The sequence below is a fragment of the Pogona vitticeps genome, chromosome 4, assembly GCF_051106095.1.
Source record: "Pogona vitticeps strain Pit_001003342236 chromosome 4, PviZW2.1, whole genome shotgun sequence".
In the NCBI taxonomy this organism is placed as follows: Eukaryota; Metazoa; Chordata; class Lepidosauria; order Squamata; family Agamidae; genus Pogona; species Pogona vitticeps.
In genome coordinates this window covers 187,936,790-187,960,901 of record NC_135786.1, presented here as the reverse complement: position 1 = coordinate 187,960,901, position 24,112 = coordinate 187,936,790, and the positions used below count along the sequence as shown (strand labels likewise).

Here is a 24,112-nt window from a genome sequence, read left to right as displayed (position 1 = left end):
AACTTAGGCCAATGTAAAAACTCAAACAAGGCCTTTGCCACGTCTTCTCTCTATAAGGTCTGTTGTATCTCCAAGATAAGGAAAAATTTGTCTAGGATAGGTTCTCCTTGGTTGTGGCTCCTTTGACTCTGGAATTTCAGGTTTTCCCCTTACACCTGCTGGCATAATTTTCAGTAGCAAATTATTGGAAAGCCAGTATAGGCATTTTCTATTGGACACCAGTCATGTGACTCCATGGCTAAAATCCTATTGTAATTTTACAACACACAACTAAGATGACATCATCAGCCTGCAATGGTAATGTCAAGGTTTGAAATTATGTATAAAGTGTTAAAATAATTAAGGGGGCTATAAAATTCAATCCTGAACATGTACATTGTGCTTTGAAAATGAGGTCTAAACAGCAGTTTACTAAAAGTCAAAAAACCCAGCCAGCTCTCCAACCAAGTCTGAAAGCAAGATGAACGTAAAAGAGCCCTGCCTTGCAAATAAACCTCTTTCATTGTAACATAACAGTTGAGTGTGGATGAAAACAAATGATAAGAAATGCATAACATTGGGAAATACAAAGCTATTGAGAAAAAACTCATAGATTTCTAAGGTGCAGGAAGAGTAAATTGGTATTTGACTAACTTAGTTCAACAGGACTTTATGCACATGGCATTCTGCCTATCCAGGAAAATGGTACCCAAGTAACTTATTTTCTCATAGGTGCAGGGATCCACTTAATCAAAATAAAGGCTATTATCTGTCATAGCAGAAGAACAATTCAATAATTCAGTTTCAATAATTGATTGCTAAACTGATGACATATTTGTTTTAGTATGAGTAGTTATGAAGTTATAATGCTAAGGTATCACTGTAATGTTATTTACCTTAAAGTGTCTTATATTTTAAATAATTTGTTGGAAGAAAGTTGCTGGGTCTCTGAGGGACTGCGTTGAGCCATCCTCATCTAATAAAATATTTCTGCTATTTTCAATAGGTTAAGCTTAAATCTTTAGAGTACAATTTGCCTGTTTAGCTAATGATGAGGTATATATCATTAATCATATGTCTCCCTTTCTAGCTTGCACATTTTAGGCTGCCTAAAAATATTTTTAGAGGTCATTGCCACCTATCATCTATCAACTTATATATTCACTGTAGGCCCTTATGCAATGCATGCTGATTGATTGATTATACTTTTAACATGAAAGGAAGAATCTTGTCTTTTAATAAGTCACTGTATTATAGTATGCTATCATATTAAGTTACTTTCTGCATTACATAAAGCAGGGGTCTCAAACTCAATTTACCTGGGGGCCGCCGGAGGCAGAGTCTGAGTGAGACTGGGCCGCGTCAGATTTCCCGCCAGGCAGAGCAAGAGCCGGAGGAAGCTGCCCAGGAGTTTCCTTAGCCCGGCTGGGGCTCCGAGGAGGAGGAGGATAGGGGCGTGCGAGCTCTTGTTGCCGGTCACGACCCCCTCTGGTTCCTTCTTCACTACCACCACCACCAACAACAGCAGAACGAAGAAGCAGAGAAGGGAGGGAGCGCCAGTGACCGCCTAGCGGGGGGGGAGGAGGTCACGACATAACATTTAAAAAAAAACCCTCACAGAATCGCTTTGCCAAAGGAGAAAAGCCCCCATTGGTAACCGTGAAATTAAACAGAATGGGGCGGGTCCCCCCACAGGTGCCCGTGGGTGTGCGCGTATGCACACAAACACACACACACATAGGTCCAGCAACCTTCCTCTGAGGGCCCCCATCAAAAAAAGGTGCACTCAGCAGCAGCAGCTACCCCCACGATGACAGAAGAGCAAACTTTGCGAGGCAAGCCCAGGCAGCCTCCAGAGCCGAGGCGGCTGAAGCAGGATGAAGAGGAGGAAGCACTGCTGGGTGCTGAGGCAGCCACTGGCCGGGCTGGTGCTGGGGGTGCCAAGAGAGAAAGAGAGCCAGAGAGCTGCTTCCCTGGAGGAGGAGAAGGTGGCAGCTGCTGTTGGCAGCTTGGCTCGGGCGCTTAGGGAAAAAGGCCGGCAGTGCACCTCGCTCGCCAGCCCTCCTCCAAGACAGTGCCTCTTGCACCCTCCATCCGGCAGACAGATGGGCTGGCTGGCAGGCTGCAGTTCCAGATGGAGGGTGCAAGAGACGCTGTCTTAGGGGAGAGCCAGAGAGCAAAGCTTGTCTTTTTTTGATTCTTGACAGCAGAGGATGGGTGGGTGCTTCAGGTGGGGGCAGGCAAGATGGAGGCCACAAACTATCATCCGGCGGGCCGCAAATGGCCCCCGGGCTTCATGTTTGAGACCCCTGACATAAAGGGTTTGTGTGATAAAGTATGTAATGAATTTTAGTACCATACAAGCAGAATATTGCAAAAAAAAAAAAAAAAAAAAAAAAGGAAATATCTGTTAGAAGGACAGAGAGAAGACAGTATCTGCTTAGACCCTTTGCAGCCCTCTTCAAAGAGCTGTAGAGGATACCCATCCCAAGTTGGTTAAACTACTTAAGGAAGTTTCATTGACCTGCTATTAGTAGACCTTTCAGGACCATCATGGGGTTATCTAGAATTCTGCGAATAAACTGCAGAAAAACTCCCCGATTTAGAAGCTTTTTAAATAAACAGATGGAGTTTGGCTATAGGGTAGGAGGTCTTCACATTTTTTCCCATTGGATACAATACAGTAGTCATAAAACAAATTGAAGCATGGTAATGTTTTTGAATGGATAATATTCAGACTGATTTTTCTGAATCATGGATAAGAAGACCTCCACTAAAAGACTAATGACTAGGAGTTTGCATGAGCTATGGATCCTACTGCTGTATGGTGGTGTGAGGTTTGCAGGCTGATTCACGGTATAAGTGACACATGCCTAGCGTTGACATGGGATCTGTGAGATCCTAGGATTAAAGGGCCATTTTTCTTTTTGGAATTAACTAGAAATAATAGATGAAGCTGACTGTTCTGCCCCAGCATCTTGCACTGTAATGTCCTATAGCAGCATATTTTGGCGAATCCCATTAAGGGTGAGATATCGCTTACGCCTTGCAGAGGGACAGATGTATGTCTTTGGAATTCTCTTGCTTTTTGTATTGGTTTTCTTGAGAAAAGGGCAGTTGCACGCATGCCCTCAAGTCTCAAAGAGTTATGATCACAGTAGGAGGGTCTGGGAGAGAAAAGAAAAGAAATCACTTCAATCACTTCAATTTCCACAGCGGGCAGATAGTGATCACCTGCAGGTGTCTCTCCTTCTTGGCCGGAAATGCTGCAGAGTAGCATGGAGAGGGTGGAGAAAAGAAAGGAAGCGAGATAGGAGTGAAGATGAGATAGGAGTGAAGATGGCTTGATAAATGCCCCCAGGAAGGCATTCAGAAAACTGGAAGCCTAAACTGAGAGGAACCCAAAGCCAGCTGTTGTTTACAATAAGGATGGGGAAATGCAAATATAGCCAATACACTAGAAACACTCTTGCTAGGAAATTCTCTTGCATCAGTTCCACTAAAAGCCATTAATTGTTGCATTCTTTGCAGTCCCACTACAGAGAAGCTTGTGTGGAAGTAAATTCAGGCTTTTCTGAGTCACCCATCCTCCAAACAACATAAAAAGCAGAGAGGGCAATAAATCACCCATAAAAATAAGGTATTCATACGCATGTGGGGCTTTTCTCACTTCAGTATATACGTATGGGGACAGTGTAGATAGGGAAACTGTAGTGGACTGAACATTTGAGGGCAGTAGTTAATATCTCATGACTAACAATAAAAGATTGGAGCCATCAGCCTAGGAGGAAGAACGTAGGGATTTCTTCAAAAGCTTGGTTGGGTTCTCAACAGACCTTGAAAATGACTTAATTTTGTTTTTTACAGAGCATGCAAATTTAATATACATATTTAATTTAAACAGGATTTCGCTGTAGAGGATATATTGTGGAATAGCATCTTCATAGAAATGAGAGAGTGTAGTTTGTACGTGTGTAGTTTGAAGGTTTGGTGGTATGAAATGTTTTTCTTCATTCTTGGAAGCTGTGCCTGTTTTATGGTTTTAAAAGCTTTGAGATGATTCCATCTTTTAGTTTCGACCAGAATAAGCCAACTGAATGAATTACACTTAGGTAAGTCCCATAAATTTAATGGATTGACCCTTGTTTAGGCAAACAAATGAGATTTAGTTCTATATGTTTGCTGAAATGAAGAATTTTACTTCCTGGTTGTTGTTTCTAACTGTGAATGGACTGTATCACAAAGACAACATTAATTTAGAAGTAATTTTGTAATGAGTATTAGACTATATCTCTCTTTTTATTCTGGCCTCTTTTTTTCACCCATTGAATCAATCTTTTCACATGACAGTTCATAATTATTTTTGTTCAAATACTATTATGCATTGCATCTCCCTAATTTGCCTAGTAGCCGAGATTCCACATCCTTTGGAATTCTTCAGCCAGAGTAGGATTCTGAAGTCTCACAGGGAATTCCTATGCTTCTCTAGTTGCTCAGGTGGGAAGACAGATCTCAGGCTAAGCAGTGCTATAGGTAAGACAGCATGCAATATGAGCCTTAGCTCCAAAGTAGCAAATGATGCAAGTGCTGGATACATTTTATTGCTTTTCCCTGATTCTAGGTTGCCATATGAGCGGCTGTGTTTCCCCTCAATTCTGGGCTAATTATCCAGATTACCTTCATGTTCATTTTTACAATATTTCTCCCTCCCAAACCATGCCTGTTTCCTCCTCCATGACATTTCTGTTGCAGAATTTTGAACGTTTGATAATATTCTCTTTTTGCTGCACAGCAGAAGTACAGAGATTCACAGAGAAGAATAACTACACATTCCTCAGAGTCCATGCCTTTCTTATTAACTAGCACTTAAAGTCTTAGTAACTCATTCTGAGTATTTTGTAGGAGGAAAAAATACAGTGGTGCCTCGATTTACGACCGTCCCGACATTTCGAGTTACGACCAGCTCCGGCTGCAAAATTTTGCTTCAACTTGCGGCCGGAGCTTCAAGTTACAACCAGAAAAAGGCAGGGAAAAGGTAGGGAATTCAAATTGCTAACCGTTGGTGACAAAGAGGCTGCTTCTTTGTAGCTCTTTTGCCCCAGCAGTTAGTGAGTGTGTGATCAGAGGAGGCTTCAAACTGCCTCATAAGGTAAGGTGCTGCTTTCTACTTTTTAAGATCTGTTCTGGATGGGTTTTGCAGCGTGGTTTTGGGCTGGGTGGTGGGATTATTCTTCTATTCTGTGATAGATCTTGCAGGATTTGTTTGTTTTTTAGGGGGGGTCCCATTTCCGATGGGTCTTGCGGGGTTTGGTTACTTTTTTGGGAGGGTTTCCCCAATTTCCAATGGGACTTGCAGAGTTTGTTTGCTTGGGGTTTTGTTTGGTTTTTTTGCATTTCTAATTGGTCTTGCAGGGTTTGTTTGCTTTCTGCTTCGCTTTTTGCATTTCTGATGAGTCTTGCACGGTTTGTTTGCTTTTCCCCCATTTCCGATGAGTCCTGCACGGTTTGTTTACTTTCTGCTTTGTTTCTTTTGCATTTCTGAAGAGTCTTGGACAGTTTGTTTGCTTTTCTCCCTCCCCTTCAACTGGGTCTTGCAGTGCTTGTTTTTTGTGTGTGTGTGGGTTTTTTGGTGATTTTTTTTCTCCAGCCGGAATGGATTAATTGCATTTCAGTGCATTCCTATGGGAAATGGTGCTTCGACTTATGACCATTTCAAGTTACGACTGGAGTTTTGGAACCAATTAAGTTTGTAAGTCGAGGCACCACTGTAAAAACTGTTCCTTTACATACAGTTGCTTTAGATAACAGACTTGTATATACTGCTTTCTTTATTGCACACATACTGGCAGTCAACCAAACAGATCAACAGCAACTGCCACCAATTGGCAGAAGAAAGGGATAGAACACTCAGCAGAGAGGCAGGGCTACCTTTGAATTTCAAAAGCTGGAGGGAATGATTGGATACGTAGGTGCTGGATAGGTAGACAATTATTGCAGCCCAGAAAAGTCCCTCGAACTACAGACAGCTTGTGAACTTGTAAATAAAACTACAACAATTTCAAGGAGCTGTACCCACGGCATCACAAGGAGCAGATCTGTGTTCTCAGGTTCTGAAATTTCAGGGATTGGAAGGCTGCTGATCCAGTAATTGTAGGCAAGAGAAAGAATTTGCAGATTTAACATGTGACTTGTCTCTTTTAGTGAGGTGGAAATGAAAAGGACAGGCTTCATTTCCTATAAATAAGCTATTTGAATGATCAAAAGGTAGACCAGATTGAAGAATATCTACTTCATGCATTAGGCAGAAGACTGCCTGAAACCCCCCACACAACACACACACAAACAAAGACACTATGGTTGTAAAAAGGGACCAAGGTAGTAAAACATTCATTACCACCGTTCTCTCCAGTTAAAAGAGGATCAATTATGTGTTCATAATCTATGTCTTAGAGGGGGCTAAAAAAGTTTTAAGTTATGACACATATTCAGGATTGTTTCCTCAGATACAACTTCAGAACAGAAGATGCAAAGTACAAACAGCAGAATCTTTTTCAGTATTTAGAACACAGGCAAACTTGGTGACTTTTAAATGGGATATAAATTCCATTTATTGCACACAATAGCCTTCTTAATCCACTCTTAATAGGATGAAAATCCATTGCAGTGACTGAGTTACGTGATTATTTGCTTTCTTAATCAAGGGAGAAAAAAATGACACAGCGTTTCACTTTTTTTCAAAATGCACTTTACAGAATATGAATCAGCTTATAGCCCTTTGGTTTGTCAGCAATGTGAAAGAATTGCAGTAAGCGTTTCCATACACTGCTGTAGTATTAGTTCACTAGCCTTCAAACTGATGAAATCCACATGATGAATGACTTGTATGGTTTGTGTGCATCTCTGTTAAATGGAATGTTGAATCTGAATGATTTCAATACTCCTGGAAGGACAGGGTAATTCTGTATTTAAAGTGTACTCATGGGATGGAATGTGATGCCTAGAGTGAGGCTGCAGTTTATCTACCCAGTTCCTCTTACGTGCTGTAAATCAGTAATCACCTGGTGTTTGGATTGCTCTGGTTACCTTTGCCAATGGGCATTTGACCCATATTTCCCTTCAGTTAATCTGAGTCCCACCACAACAGAAGCAAAAACCCCACTTTTCCAAGGAGAACCTTTGCAGGCATTCTGTTATTATATTTATAATGGGAAAGATGGATTAGGAGAAACACTGAAGGTATACTTGAGTCTGTTCCTGTATACTCACCATAAGTAGAGGGGACTGTTCTACTCTCACCCCTGTGTCCCTGGTTTCATCACTGTTCTACATGTGGACATGACGAGTATGAAGAAGGATAGCTCTGCTGTGTGTCTGGGATCTCCACAGGAGTAATGACTCTCGAAGGAGGTAGATGTTGCAGAGCTATTCATTTTGGATTAAATTCCTCTAGCTGTGCAGCCAAAGTGCACAGAATCATGGAGCAGAATAGCTTCAAGTTCCCCAGATTAGTTCAGCCCCTTTTTTCCTCATCAACTGGCACTTAGAATCTCAATAAACTCACTCCGAGACATTAGTAGTAGAAAATATAAAAGGTTTCATTTATTTACAGTTGAACAGATCTACAGCAAACTGAACAAACAGGGCTGACTGACTTTTAGCAACAGGCCGCAAGAGACCAACAGACTCTCAACAGACAACACAGAGGGGGAATGAAGAGCAGATAGACAGGGAAGGAAGAAAAAAATAGTAAAAATAACACAACAGCCACAGCAGCTAATGACTGTGAGAGGTAGCCAGTACAAGGGCAGGCAGGTGCAGGACAAAGTCTCGGATGCAACCATTCTAAAAGTGTGCATGGCCCCCTCAACTGATACACAACATAGCTTAAAAACAAATTAAAAGTTTTCCCAAGTGAATGCACAAATGGACACAAAAACCATGTGACTATCCTGTGACTTTAAACCAAATTCAAAAACCCTGAGCTGTCACTCAGTTTATTTAATTAGTGCAACAGTGCCCAGAAACCATGTTCAAGCTCTAGATTCACAACTAGTATAGACAGACGTTCTGATAGCCTTCATTAATAATGGAACCATTTCACGCACTTGAGAATGATGTCACATAATGTTTTATGGTGAAGGTGTATACTACCTCAAGAGTAGTCAATTGACTAGATGGGCAGGGTATAAATGCAATAAATTAATTAATAAATAAAAATTTTAAAACCAACACTCAAATGTCTTCATACAAAAATGCTAGCCCTCTGAGTGACATTTTATGTTCTCAGTAAAAGGTGGTTTTCTCAAAATATGAGGATTGTGGTCCTTTCCCTACCATACATTTTCATGGGGCTTTCTTTGAGAATAAGTTGTTTTAATTTTATGTATTCAGACTATTGAAAAGTACTCAAAATATTTTATGTATTTTATGTAAAGCACATCCTTCTCTATCTTGAATCTGGCAGGTCATCTAATGCAATCCAATATATTGATATGGAACCTCCTTAAATTCTATATATATACTTTAAGCGGAGAAGGTAAGGAGACTTCAGTCAGAAAACCCAGTTAATAGTGCCTCAAAATAGAAGAGCTATTATAATGCATATCACTTGGTTTATTTTTTCACTTGCAGTTGATGCAGGAAATTATGGGGTTTTTGAGCACATGCAAAGGAGGTCATTATTGTTTTACTGCCTTTAAATCTTTTATTTTAAGTTTAGCTCTCATTCTTATGTCATTTTTAAGGTTGCCCGAACAATGCTGAAGTGCAATAAAATTGAAATACTGCAACACCATGCTGTTAATTCTTTGGATCAGAAACATGCTAAAATAAAGGCCTGCATTTAATCCATGGGATTGATTTTTTTTGTTCTCTGGAATCAAATCTGCAGTTATTTTGCAGTAAGGGACATCTGGCAATGTTTAGGACATACATACCAGAGTTTTTGAGATCTAATAATCAATTGCAAGGATCATTAACTGAAAGTATTTCTCAAGCAGTTTATTATTATTTTTAAAGCCTTTATAAATCAACCTTTATAAATACAGTGGAGATAAAATCATTCCAGTTGAGGGACACAAAGACTGTAGATCAGCTGCTGTCAGTTCCGTTTTTATGAACTGTTTAATTGTACTGTCCTCTGTGTGGAACAAGCAGAGAACTGTTTACTTGGTGCTCAATGTCAAAGGAGCCTTTTCAATTTATTACTCTTGATTTTCATAAGTTTTTAGGCTGTGATGGGGGAATATTATGCAAGGCTAACTGTTAAACGTATGCCTGGTTTTTACTCAGTGGGGCTTTCACAAACTCAGAACTTTCACTTCAGTCTGGCCCCATTATTTTATGTTAAAACAAATAATCATGAGATCCTAGTCTAGAAGGAATAGATACTATATTTTAGGCAAAAGCGGAGCTTGGAAAAATTATTTATTTTGCTTATGACTCCCAGAAACTCCCAGTCATATTGTGACTGCTGACCATGCTGGCTATACAGCTCAGCGAGTGGCAATTTAAAAAGTAACTTTACCAAGCTCTGGCTTAAAATGACAACACATTTGTCAGCCACATCACCTAGTACTTAACACACGTCTACAGTATGTCTCTCAGCATTGCAAGACTGGTATGTTTGTGTACAGAAGGCTCACATAGTGTCTTATTTAAAAAGCCAAATGTGTCCATCTCACTGACTAATGGGGCACCATGCATGAATGGTGGTTTACTCACTTGGGTTCACAAGCTGTGCATCCTGGGGTATAACTGAACTGAGAGCCAATCATCCTTTCCCACATTGCATGTCACCACAATAGCTCCAGGAAAGCATCATTTGCAAAATCAAAAGTTGAAATGTAACACTTCAGTAGCTGATGCAACAAAATTCTTGTCCACACCTACCCAGCAGACAAGATAGTAACTTCATTTAGAAGGATTAAACTTGAAACATATTCTTTTAAGCAACCGTGTTTGCACAATCAGCATGCAAACAAAGCCTGTTGTTTGCTTCCTGATGATCAGTCATCAAACAAAATAAAACTGATTTGCAGTCTTCATCCTTTACATCTTAAGGCACCTTTGCCTTAATTACAAAAATGTGGTCTCATCTGTTTTGCCTTCAGTTTCATGCCTCATTTTTTTTCCTTGCTCAGTTAGATAAGTCCAGAGGAGTAGGCTGCCATCTTGAAATCACAGAATTTGAATCATTGTTGTCATTCTGAGAATCTTCCACCTGCTGTCAATAAGAATGGTTGGTACACACAGAGTATGTACACACACATACTCTATTGACCCCATTTACAGTCCACTCTCTTCCAGGAGGCTGAAGGAAAGCACCAATGTCTCTTCACACCTGCATTTTAGGACCACAGCAACACTGTGAAGTAGTAAAGAGTGACTAATCCAGGATCCTCTAGTGAGTTTCAAGAGTCAGTGAGGACTTGAATGTGGATTCCCCAAGTCTCAGTGCAACATCTAACCTATTCAGGCATTCAAAAAAAAGGGGGGGGATGGGTTTAATTTGAAGCTTGAATAGGAAAAAAAGTCTGGCCTCACTCTCACCTGTTACTATCGCCATGTGAAGGACAGTCAGAAGAGAAGACCTTCGGTTTCATGAGGACTCTTGTTTCTATGAGCAGGATCCCTGGTTTTTCAGTGTTCCCCAACTGGGGAGACTGACTGCCCCATATAGCAGAACTTTTCAAGTAGCATAATTTTGAAAATATCTTCTTTATTGTTCACATTCTTTTTAAAATAATTCAGATTTTTTATACAACTGTAACATCAGTCTGCTTTCTTTCTTTTCTTAAAACTGGTTTGTTTCATCTATGCTTGTCCAAGGCATTTTGAACACAGCCTTCCAGTGAGTCCTTACTTGTGTAACTACTACCTCCACCCTTCATGTTGTAATCCTCTTGCACCCTTTTCCAACTTGAAGGCATGATTGATCCTAAAAAGATATCGTTGAGGGAAACCATCTATGTGAAAGCAATCAATGCATATTGGTTTCACTCCTCACCTCTTTGGCTACCATTTCACATGATCAGTCACATGATCAGTTCCATAATAACAGGAGGACTGGCTATGGCAAGGATAGGTTGGAAAATACCTCCCTCTGCTTTAATGATTGTCATTATATAATTGCAAATGTCATTAAGATTTTAAAACGTTAATGGAGCCAAATAAGTCACTGGCTTAGTATGGACCAATTTTCCTGATTAAAACAAAGTGCCATTTATTGATCTGTCTATTTTTGAGAAAGGCACTTCAAAAAATGTCCATGAGTTAAAGATAAGAACATTTTTGAAGTAAATTCTGTCTTATGAGCACTTCCAAGAAACAAAGCAATGGGGAAGGGGGGAGGAGTAGAACTATGATATACAATTTTAGAAAAGCAGCAGATTTAGTTGTTTTAACATAGACATGTTTATGCAAGCAAAACAAATCTGATATGATGAATGACTAATGCAGAAGAATCATTTTACTTCATGCTGAATAAACACAGTTAAGGAAATATTTGCTTTCAGTTTTTCTACATGCATTTACATGGTGACCATTGTTACATTAGATGTTATGCCATAGTACTAAGAGGATTTCATGCAGAATATAACTGATGTGAATGAGCAGCTTTGCTTATTTGTATTTAAGACAGGATCATGGCCTTCATGATTTGGAAGTATTGTTTTCTTCCTTTTCTTTCTTGTCTTTGATTCTGTTCTCCTCTAGTACTTAATATTTGTATTTACTTGTCTTACCTTCATCTTTTCCTTATTTTGCCTCTTCCTGCAGCTTGGTCTTTTGTTCATCAAAAACTAACCTTCTTCTTAAACCTCCATTTGATGCTATCATGTCTTCCTAAAACGATCATACATTTTCCTTCTCATAGTCTTTTATGTGTGGATATTTATTCAAACATTTGGTATGTTTAAACATATCAAAACCTCACATTTTTGTCCTGCTTGGTTTCTTATCTGACCTCTCTGACTTTCCCTACTTTTATGTTATTCAGTTGTTTTGATTTTTTTAAAAGCCTGACTCACTTGTGGCAGATTTCTCTCCTTAAATCCTAAGCCTGCTTCTCCTTTTCTCTCCCCTTTTAAAAAAAGATTTTAGGCAGGAACCTGCTGTTGTTGTTTTTTCCCTGTATACTAACTGCTGCAGTATATAATGTGGTAAGTAATACAAACAATGAATTATGCACCGTGTTGTGTTCCAGTGGTTGTGAGGAGCTGCCTCTCCCTATGAGGCTTCAGCCCTATCCTGTGACAAGGCAAGGGGCCAGACTATATGTTACTGGCAACTTGTCCTCAAATGCTGAAAATAACTGTATATCATAGCAGTAAATTTTCACACCTAGAGTTTGATCATTAGCTTGCTTTTTTGTGACTGGTCATCAGGAAATAAGGACATGTTGTGTTTTGTTTGAAGAATTTAGCAGATGTCCAGCAGAAAGAAGCACAATGAACGAAGTCAGTCCTTCTTTAGAGGTATTTTACTTGAGATGATAAGCAGTAGTAGTAGAAAATAACAGTAGATATACAGCAGTTAACAGCAAACGAACACTCCTACACACATAACTCTTCACCAACATTAACCCACACCAAGTACTGGCGTTTTTGCCTTATATACAATGTCTCTTATCAGCTACAGCTGTGATGTCTTGCAGCTGTTCTTTTAGTAAGTCTTTCCAGAATCTCAGGGAACAAATGCCGGTTTAACCATACCACGACACTCCTCCCATTTGTCTCTGAGTTTCTGGTTCTTATTTATATATATATTGTTTTACAGTTTAATTTTACATGTATACAGACCTTCATTTGGTTATTGTATACTGTACATATACATTTCATTTATACAGTGTACATTTTACATATTTGTTAGGCATATATATATTACATATTCATTTCATTCCCATCATTTGTACACCTTTAATGAATTTTGGTTCTGACAGAGGCTTCGTCAGTATATCTGCCAGATTTTCTTCTGTTGGGCAATAATTTAGGGTAATTATCCCTTCTTGTACCGCTTGCCTCACATTGTGATATCTGATGTCCACATGTTTGCTTCTTGTTTTAACCTTTTCAGAGTTGGCTAATTTTATACATGCCATATTATCTTCATATACAGTAATTGGATCATTTTGGTCTATTCTCAAATCTTTCATCAATTGTTTAATCCATACCAGACTTGTACATAGTTGTGAAATTGATGCAAATTCTGATTCGCAGGTTGATAATGCTAGGTATGCTTGTTTCTTTACTGACCAATCTACCAAAGTGTTTCCAAATATTATGGCATTACCTGATGTGGACTTTCTATCTTCTGCATCATTTGCCCAGTCACTATCCACATAACATTTAATTGTTAGTTCACCCACTGGTGTAATGTTAAGTTTCAGATCTGTTGTGCCTTTTAGATATCTTAACACTCTCTTTAGATCTGTCCAGTTTTTGTGGCTTGGATTATTTGAATATCTACTTAGAATGTTAATTGCATTACATATGTCAGGCCTTGTCCATAAGGCTATGTGTTGCAAACTTCCTAACAATGATTTGTATTGTTCTACATGAGGATATTGTTCAGTATTTTCTTCTGCAATTTGGCTTCCTACAGTCATAGGAGTTCTAGCCGGTTTACAATCTGACATCCTCCATGTTTCTAGGAGTTGTTTAATTTTCTGATTTTGATGCAGTGCAAAACCCTTTGGTATTATTTCTATTTCTACTCCTAGGTATTGCTTTACTGGTCCTAGTGCTTTTAGAGTAAATTCTTTCTTTAGGTTTATTGCTGTGTGTTCTATTTGCTTCATATCAGCACTCATTATCAGTAGGTCATCAACATAACATATCACTATTATTTGTTTAGTACCTGTACCTTTTATGAATAAACATGCATCAGCTTTTGTGGCTTTAAAGCCCAAGCTTTCCAATTTTTCCTTTAGATGTAGAGCCCATCTTCTAGCAGATTGTTTTAGGCCGTATATAGAGCGATTTAATTGGTATACCTTTTGCTCTATGCCTATTTCTGGTAGCTCGAAACCTGGTGCTTGTTCCATATACAATGTTTCCTCAAGTGTGGCATTCAGGTAAGCTGTCTGTACATCATAGTGATGCACATGCCACTGTCTTTGAGCTGCTAGTGCTAAGACATATCTAATGGTCTGAGCTGCTACCGTAGGTGAAAATATTTCCCCATAATCTATATCTTTCTTTTGTGAGAATACTTTTGCTACTAAACGTGCCCTATATATGGGATCTGCTCCCTCCTGGGGTTTGATTCTATATACCCACCTGCAACCTATAGCTTGCTTTCCTGGTGGTAAATTACAAGTGGTGAAGACACCGAGTGTTTTCATGGCTTGCATCTCTTGATGCATTGCTTCAAACCACTTTTTCCTTTCACTTGTTGGTAATTCGAGAATGTCCTCATATTTTTGGGGTTCAAGTTGTACATTATATGCTACAGCTTCTCCTACAACGAACCTTTGGGGTGGTACTCCCCTTGTTGTTCTTGGTGGAAGTTCTCTTCTCTGTACTATAGGGCTGCGCTCTATAGGCGGTGTTGTTTCTTGTTTTATAGCTTTTGGAGTTATGGAAGGAGTTAAAGGTTTATGCTCCTCATCCTCATTATCTGTTTTTGCTGGTGTATGTTGCTTTGTCAACTCATTTTCTCTTTCCTGCAATATGAGGGGTATGTCTGATGTAGGAAAATAATTCTCCTCTCTTTGGGGTAATAGTTCCTGTTCACAGAAATTAGCTGATCTGGAAATCACTATATTTCGCTTATCTTTAGTTAGAAATCTATACCCTTTTGTGAAAGGTGAATATCCAACACATATGAGTTTTTGAGTTTTAGAGGCTCCCTTCTTTCTTTGGGATTTTGGCAGATGTACAAAAGCATAAGCACCAAAACTTCTGATATAGGATAGATCTGGTGCCTTCCCATACAGCAAGTTATATGGAATGTTATCTACAGATCTACTATATACCCTATTAACCAAATGTGTAGCACATTGTAGTGCTTCCCCCCAGAATACTTGACTTAGCTTTGATTGATTTAGTAAAGCATCTTTCATGATCTGTAGTACTCCTGCCTTTCTTTCTGCAACTGAATTTTCAGCTGGTGAGTACGGGTTAGTAGTCCTATGTTGGATTCCTGTCTTTTCAAGCCAGGATTTCATGGCATTGCTCATGAATTCTCCCCCTCTATCTGTTTGTAATTGCGCCACCTTGTGGTTGAATCTGCGCTCTATCATATGAACCCAATCTCTAAATTTTTGAAATGCTTCCCTCTTTTCTTTCAGTAGGTAACAGAATGTAAATCGAGAGTAATCATCAACTATTAGTAGAGAATATTTTGCTCCTCCCACCGTGGCTTTGAATGGTCCTACTATATCTGCATGAACCAATTCAAAAGGTTTTTGTGATTGTCTGTCACTCTTCTTGTTTACAGGGGCTTTTCGTGATTTTACTTGCTTACAGGTGTGACAATCCACATATTTATTACATTCTTGCACGTTTATACCACGAGCCAATTCAGCTGTTTTTTGTATATATTTGTAATTTATGTGAGCTAGGCGATTATGCCATAGATGTGCACATGCTTTATGGGTTTCTTTGTTTGTGCACAATGCTCTTGCCACCTCAGCCTTAGGAGTGGCTTCTAGGATAAAGAGATTATCTCTCATTGGCACCTTTATACACTTGTCCCCTTTTGTAATATTGCATGTTTTTCCTTTAAATTGTACTGTGAATCCCTCTAGCAATAAGCATGATACGCTTAACAAGCTTTGTTTGAGTGAGGGTACACATAAAACGTTAGATATTACATCATGCAACCCAGGTACATATACTTTACCAGTCCCTTCAACTTTTGCAGATGCTCCATTGGCTAAGCTTACTTGAGTCCTTTCGGAGGGTTTCAAGTTCTTGTACCTTGTTGGGTCACAGCAGATGTGACAGCTGGCGCCACTATCGATCAGCCATTGTCCTTCCTCTGGATCTTGTGTTCTCACCACAGCTACTTTGCCTCGTCCTGCAGTCTTCCCACGTCGTCTTGACTCTTTTGACTTGCAGTAGCGCTGAATGTGAGATGTTGAACCACAACAGTAGCATCTTCGTGCTGCATACACGTGTGGTGCCTCTTCCTTCTCTGTTGTCTTTGCTGTAGATGGATGGGTTCTTTCCCTCCTCCTTTCCTGTGTGTGCTCTCGCCGTTTCTCCTCCTCTTCCAGCAGTCGGCTGGTGATATATGGAAGAGTTAATGTGCTCTCCGGAATCGCCTCCAAGGTCAGAGCAAATACGTCCCAGCTGCTATCTAATGAGCCTAGCACAATTAGTACTTTCTGTAGCTCTGGAATGTTCACTCCTACGTCCTCTAAATCTTTGAACGTTTTCTTCATGAGACGAAGATGAGCTCGTAAATCACCTCCAGGCTCCAATTTTGTATTGTATAAGCGTCTGGACAGGCTTATTTTCGAGGCCACAGACTGGCGTGTGTAGATTTCTTTAAGTGCATCCCAACATTGTTTAGCTGTGTTCAAGCCTCGTATGTGCACAAGCAATTCATCGTCCACGCTCAAGCCAATATGAGCTTGTGCCCTCTCATCCTTTTGTAGATTTTCTCCAGTCAAGGGGGTGGGTGTTGCTTCTACTACGGACCATAATGACTCCCTTTTCAGTAGCAGTTGCATCTTATGAGACCATGCTGCATAATTTGTCTCAGTTAAACGACATATAGGATAGGGAGTTAGCTGTTGAGTTATAGCTGCCGTTCCTCCAGACATTCCTGGTCCTTCATCTGTGTCCGACATTCTCTGTCGCTGTTTTATCTTCAATGCTACTCACTGCTCTCAAGCTTTGCTGCTCTCAGAAGCGCAGGCTGGATCCCATAACCTGTTGTGTTTTGTTTGAAGAATTTAGCAGATGTCCAGCAGAAAGAAGCACAATGAACGAAGTCAGTCCTTCTTTAGAGGTATTTTACTTGAGATGATAAGCAGTAGTAGTAGAAAATAACAGTAGATATACAGTAGTTAACAGCAAACGAACACTCCTACACACGTAACTCTTCACCAACATTAACCCACACCAAGTACTGGCGTTTTTGCCTTATATACAATGTCTCTTATCAGCTACAGCTGTGATGTCTTGCAGCTGTTCTTTTAGTAAGTCTTTCCAGAATCTCAGGGAACAAATGCCGGTTTAACCATACCACGACAGGACAGGCTTCAATTGCAAGTATGATTGTTCAGTCATGCAGGTGTGCCTGAAGCATGTCTCTGGGTCTTTGATGGATTTTATATTCTGATAAAAAGCTGCCTATTATACTGTATATAGTTTAGTCCCAAATACCTTCTGAACTCAGCATTCTCTTTCAGATAGAAACCAGGCAAAAGCCACTGGAATCCTAAAACCAGGACTTAAGAGTGAGTGATCATCGTCCTTTATTACTTACCTCCAGATGTAGGAAATGCTACAGAGAGTCTGTGCAGAGAGACCATGCAGCCAGACAGGGAATTGGCTTGCACTTTGGACTGCTTGTGGCCAATTCCAGTGCAAGCTATTTCCAAGCAATCACACGATGCACAGGAGATCACGAACCAGCCCAGCTCTGATCTATGTCCACACTGGACCTTTTTAGTCCATCAGAAGGGCTGTTCTTTTTGGGGCACCAGGCTGGAATGATTTCTACATGGACAGAAGGGGTGCTTTAAGGGAGGTTCCTCTCAGCACAGCAACCCTTCCTAGCACAAACAGATGGGATCCTTTCTCACTGTTGGATGTCACCCTAAAGTTGGATCCCATCCAGAAGTTCAGGTGATGAGTGGTGGTGGAACTGAAGGTAAGAGGGAGCTACTAGCATTCTCAGAAGAAGAACTCAGTGGTTTACAACAAGCATTTTCTTTCAGGCCAAATAATACGCTCATAAGAGGTTAAAGGGACGTGGTGCTGCTGCAAATTAAGCCGCAGAAGCCTCTGTGCTGCAAGGTCAGAAGACCTGCAGTTGTAAGATCGAATCCACGCAACAGAGTGAGCCCCCGTCGCTTGTCCCATCTCCCACCAACCTAGTGGTTCGAAAGCATGCAAAATGCAAAATGCGAGCAGATAAATAGGTACCACCATGGTGTGAAGGTAATGGCATTCCGTATCTAGTTACGCTGGCCATGTGACCATGGACCAACTTACACTAGCTCTATGGATTGGAAATGGAGATGAGCACTGCCCCCTAGAGTCGGACACAACTGGACAAATTGTCAAGGGGAACCTTTACCTTTTAATTGGTTAAAGGAGCTTTTAAAAAAAGACTGCCATTCATATTGAAGACAGTAGTTTAAATCCAGTTGCTACTTTATGTAATCAGCTAGAGTAGACAGACTGGCTGAAATCCAGCAGCAAGTTACAACTGTTGGATAAATTACAATTATTCCATAGTAGAGGAAATAGCAGAGTATGAGGCAAGGGAAAAGTACAGCACAGCAGCAAGGAAGCATGAGAGAATAGCCCAAGTCTTAACACTACACTCCCTTTCACAGTGACTAGCACTTTATTTAATATGAAGTCACTCTAGAAGTATTTTTAGTAGGAAAAATATCTTTACTTACACTTATGATGTGAAGTTGCAGTCAGAAAGATTTTTAAAGGGGAGGGATGGAGTCTTCACCGCATAGAAGAGACATCTGCCATGTCTGCTACATATGGTTGAAGATTAGGCAAAAAGAGAACAACAAAAAGATGGAAGCAAAACAAAGAAATAGAAAGATTGGTGGGGGATTGTCTAAAGTGGGGAAATAACTTTACTAATAGTAAAGTACTTATAGCAAGGCACAATCACTTTGTGAAGCTCCTCCCACTGATACCTGGTGTTAGTGTATGCAGCATTGTTATTATTCTAACAGCTAGATGAGACCTGTTGAATTAATGGAACTTACAGAGGACTTACTCTCATGGAAAGCTTACACAAACAACTTTTATGTTCTTCATTTAATTGTTTCTGCAGAAAAAAGACCATTATTTCTCTAGAAAACCTTGAACCCACTGGTTTATCCTGACAAGCATCTTGGTGACCAGTGTGACAAACCCAGACCTACTGGGACCTGCCACACGTTAACTAAGCTGCCACCAACCATTCCCTGTAAGAAGTCACACAGACCAGGGATGGATTTTTAACCAATAAAAGAATAAGGTTTATTTAAAACACACACAGGGAAAATAAAATGATCAGGTGAATAAGATAAAGTAACGTGGCTTATTCTCATTCATACATACATACAGTTTGGTTCACACAGAACCCTTAACTTGAAGCACAGACCCTGAACCTATCAGTTCTGGCTAACCAACAGACACCTGAACCTATCAGGTTGGTACTCTGACACACAGTAGTACCCTGTCTGACACACAGACTCCCACACCAGCTTCTTCTTCCCAGCTGCTGCTTCTTCACATCCCAGCGTCTCCTCCTTCACCACACAGGCTTCACATATATATACAGTACAGCCCCTCCTCCTGATGTCCCGCCTTCCACTCCCCATAGGATGGAACTTTCCCTCCAAACCCATGACAGACAGGTAACATCAGTGCTGTATGTAACAACCAGTTAATGCTTACCCTGGTCTATATACATAAACAATTGAAAGAGAGTGAAAGATATTAAGCCATGATTTCCTACAAACTCCACAGTAGCATTTTCTGTTGCTTTCCCCTGCTTTGACGTGTCAGGTGGTTTTTGTAAAACTCAAGTTATCAACTCCCCTCCTCCCTTCAGCCTTTACTTGGTTTCCTTTGATCAGGTCCTTTTCTTTTACTACCTTTCATTTGTATTGTGTTTTACCTTGATTCCTTTCCTTCCCCATCATGCTTAGGTTTCCAGAGCTTGGTGGGGGAGATGAGGAGATGTTGCAAAAATGATATATTTCTTTCTCATCATCCTCTTGCCTCAATTCTCAACTAAAGGTATTCTTGGTTGCCAGTATACTCCCATTATTATTTTGTCTCTATGAGTGATAATGCAGACTCTGAACAGTGTGTATAAACTCTTACAAAAATACAGTTCTGGTGCTGCTCTTCAGTGAAAGTACTGTAAAGTGGCACCTTGATCGGAAACTGAGTTGTCAGGCCCATCTATTTATTAGGTATTCAGCTGACACATTCAGATCTTAATCTTCGTTATTCCTTGGCTGTCTCCTTTCATATATATATATTTGTGAAAACCTTCCTGCAAAAGCAGTTCCAGCAGCTGCTTGAAAGGTACTTGGTTAGCTTCAGCTACTTTGTTTTAAAGTATGGGGTGAATAATGAGTAATAGTGGCAGAATTTAGTCTATTTTAATGTTCACCTTGTCTGATTTCCTCAAAATACAGAGAGATTTATCCAGAGGTTAATATTTAAAAGGCTATTTTTCACTGAAATTACTTTTCTGGGTTCAGGTACAACAGGTAGACTATATGTGGCAATTTTCCCCCTGAGATCTATGTTTTCTTCCTGCAGCGTAGTTCACGAATTACTTTCTCAAATATCTGCATTTAAAAACAATAAATCAGAAAAAGAAGTCTACATGCTAGAAGTAATAGCTAATAATTTCAAATAAGGAAGAGACTCACAAAGAAAATGCAAGAGCATTTAAAAAAATTAAAAGAGATATATGCTAGCTGAGGCAATAACACTTAATTTTCAAGCTGGAGCATCGTAGCCCCTCAGCTGTTATTAGACTCCATGTCCTATCAACTCTAGCCAGCCTGGTTAGTGAAAAATGATGATGGAAGTTTTAGCTCAACAAGATCTGAAAGACCACAGGTTGTGCACCTTTGTTGCAATTAGTATTGTGTCTCAATATAATATTAACCTTTCAGCAACTCTCAATGTAGAGAGACTTTCATCCTAGAGCTGAAGAATTGCCTATGTTTACCTGGCTTAAGACTAGGAAAATACAAGCAAGTCTTCAACTCTTGAAGGAGTTCAGTCCATGGTTCCCAAACTTGGGAGCTATAGACCAAGATCTATGTATTCTTCAGCTACAGCTCCCTAAAGTCCTGCCCATTGACTCTGCTTACTAGAGAACCTCAGAACTGTAGTACAAGAACTTCTAGGGCCCCACCTTTGGAGACCACTGAGTTACACTGGGGAGATGCTGTTCACAGCAAAGGTTGGGAACCTGTGGACCTCAAGATGTAGCTGTCCACTATGTCACGGCGCAGGAAATACAAGAAGTCCACATGTACTTCCATGCAGACTCCTATAAGAGGCCTGCAATTGTTTGATTGCTTTTCATAGGTTACAAAAGATGGTTTTTAAAGTATGGAAGGAATTTGAGTATGAAGAACATCTGAGAGGAAAAGAGAAAAAGATATTTTAGGAGGCCTGTTGGAAGCTTCTGGCTGATGTTTTGCTTTGCCCTAGATTTATATTCAAAATTAAAAACAACAAGTCTTGTGCAACCTTCAAGACTAACAAGTTTTATTTGGCTTAAGGTTTCATAGATTTTAGCCTATTTCTCTCAGCTATTGCAAAGGTCCATGAAAGCATGTGACAAATAACAATTCGTTCATCTTCAAGTCACCTGTTCTTGCTGCTAACAAAACTAACTGACATGGCTCAGCCTTCCACCTCAAAAACAAATCTACAATAAAAAACAGGAACTGTCCCAGTGAGTTGCAACCACCAGGCAGAGTGGTGAGACTGTTTCAGACAACTGGTTCGGGGTGTCATAGAGGGACAGTGTCATGCCTCATCTTCAAAAGGGGAAGAGAATGTCTTGCAACTAGAGAAGGGCAGTGAACAGAAGGAATTCAGTGGTCCAGTTGACAGCATCCTTAGGGATGATCATAAAATGTACACAGGGTATGGTTAAGATGGGTTGATGTCTACAAAGTCTCAAAGTGGCAGCTATTAAAGCTCAGCAATAAGCTTAAGGTTACCGCGTAAAAGATTAAGTCCAAAATCTATCCAGTAGGAAAAACACAAAAATGGTAAATGTATGAAAGGCTGTAATGACAGTGACAAACGATAATGAACAGACTAGGCTGGGGAAAGATCATTCCTGGGTCCAGGTTTTAAAAGAACAATTAGTATCGTCATTAGCATGACAAATGAGGAAGCAAACGTGTATGTTTTGCACCTGTCTGTAAAATGGGGAAAAAGCAAACATAATACCCAAGCATCTTGCAAATGTTAAACATGGAAAGACATAGAAGAGGAGTTAGTGTCAGGAAATAATATGTATTTAAAAACATGAAAATTTTAGCAAACAAAATGTTCTGGGTAGTACATTTTCTTGGGGATGGGGCAGGAAAAGCTAAGATCACAAGAGTCATTTTGTGTCAAACCAGAGGCTAATCTAGCCCATTCTGTGCCTTTGATGACCAACCAGATTACCTTGGGGAGCCCACAAGGAGGACAGTAAGGTTAATGCATAGTGAGTCCTACTCTTTTGTTTAAAACAGAAATGTGAAGTATTGGAATTTTTGCAGCTTCACATGATGCCTCTGGTAGGTATGGCTTGGAGGGACTTTTCTGGGCTGGGGTGACTGTAAATCTATCCAGCACTAACCAAGAATTCCTTCCTGCCTTTTTGAGTTCAAAGAAAGCCCATCTCTCTGCTAAGTGCTTCTTTCTCTTTCTAGAGTCTCTTGAAGTCTGTTCCTGAAACTAAACATGTTTGTCAGTTGACTTTTTAATCTCATTTGAATGCAATGAAGCTTCTTGTTTTTTTTCTCTCCTACTAATGTCTCAGAGTGAGTTATTGAGACTGTTAAATGCCAGTTACAGTAATGAGAAAAGGGGTGATCTACTCTGGGGAACTCAGAGGTATTCTACTCTGTGAATCCTTGCACTCCTGCTACACAGCTAGAGGAATTTAATCCAAAATTCAAAACTCTGCAACATTAAGATGGGGGACGGGTTGCATTACAGCTCTCAAAATTCTCCAGACAGACATGCTGTCTGGGGAATTCTGAGAGCTGTAGTGCAAAAACAAAAATCTGTACACTTCTAGTTTAAAATATATAAAATAAAAGTTGTTTCTTAGGTAGGCATTTTCTTTCAATTGACTAGACCTCTAAATTGTATGAGGAAGAATGGAGAGCCTAGAAGGCATATTCTGGCACAAGACCTGTTGCTCAGTGATAGAGAACCTGCAGATTTTATGCATGGAGTATTGACTACAGCAGACCTGCAAAATAACTATGTCTGTGTACACTTCTCTTTGATTTAATGGAAAGCAACATGTTGTAAGTAGCTGGCCTTGGAAAAAAATGCCCCACTACAAGGTCTGGACAAACAGAATGGTTTCCTGTTGTTGAAGGTGTCAGACAAGGGTGTATTTTATCTCGCTTTCTGTTCAATCCATATGTAGAAAATAACCAAAAAGCCAGATTGGATTCAGATGGAGTGAGAATTGATAGAAGAAATCTCAATAATTTAAGATACACAGATGACACCATTTGAAAAGAAGGAAGCCACAATGAATTGAAACAACTTCAAAGCAGAATTACAGCTGAAGATGAAAACAATGGTTATGGAAAGATCATGTAACATGTGCAAAACAGCTCCCCGCTATATTAGGGATGGATTCCTTGCTGTACAGGGAGCAGAAAATGGCTGCCCTATGGAGGATCTTCGCTGGACAAGCAGGTATTTCACCCATTGGAACGCATTGTTTTCAATGCATTTCAGTGGGCTTTTTTATTTCGCTTGGCGACAATTTCGCTCTACAGCGATTTTGCTGGAACAGATTAACTTCGTCAAACGAGGCACCACTGTATATGTTTTCTTGTGAGCCTTGTGGTGCAGTGGTTAAACTGCTGTACTGCAGCTAAAACTGTGCTCACAACCTGGGGTTCAATCCCAGGCTCAATGTTGACTCAGCCTTCTATCCTTCCAAGGTCAGCAAAATGAGTACCCAGCTTACTGGGGGGGGGGGGGCAATGTGTAGCCTGCATAATTAACTTGTAAACTGTCCAGAGAGTGCTTTAAGCGCTACGGGGTGGTTTATAAGCAGCACACTTTTTGCTTTTTTTGCTTTGAAAGGGTAACCATGAAAGATTTAGAAAAGAACTTCAAGTGCAAGGATGTGCTATCACTGGAGACTAAGGCCAAGATAAGCCACATTACACCATTCCTTATTCTTATGTTCAGTTGTAAAAGCTAGACAG

At 40.0% G+C, this 24,112-nt stretch overlaps 1 protein-coding gene across 3 annotated transcripts in view; it reads left to right on the top strand.

Moving 5' to 3' along the window:
• CHST9 (carbohydrate sulfotransferase 9) overlaps nucleotides 1-24,112 on the top strand; it is a 79,621-nt gene that overhangs the window by 23,892 nt on the left and 31,617 nt on the right. Inside the window, exon 2 of one of the 3 annotated variants that reach the window (XM_072998882.2) lies at nucleotides 23,314-23,591. The exons of 1 other annotated variant lie outside the window; for it this stretch is intronic. In XM_072998882.2, the coding sequence (XP_072854983.2) occupies nucleotides 23,525-23,591 (67 nt within the window). In that variant the 5' untranslated portion in view covers nucleotides 23,314-23,524. Of the gene's footprint in view, nucleotides 1-8,436; nucleotides 8,516-23,313; nucleotides 23,592-24,112 lie in introns of those variants that run through there. One more of the 3 variants, XM_078392635.1, reaches the window with a different exon arrangement.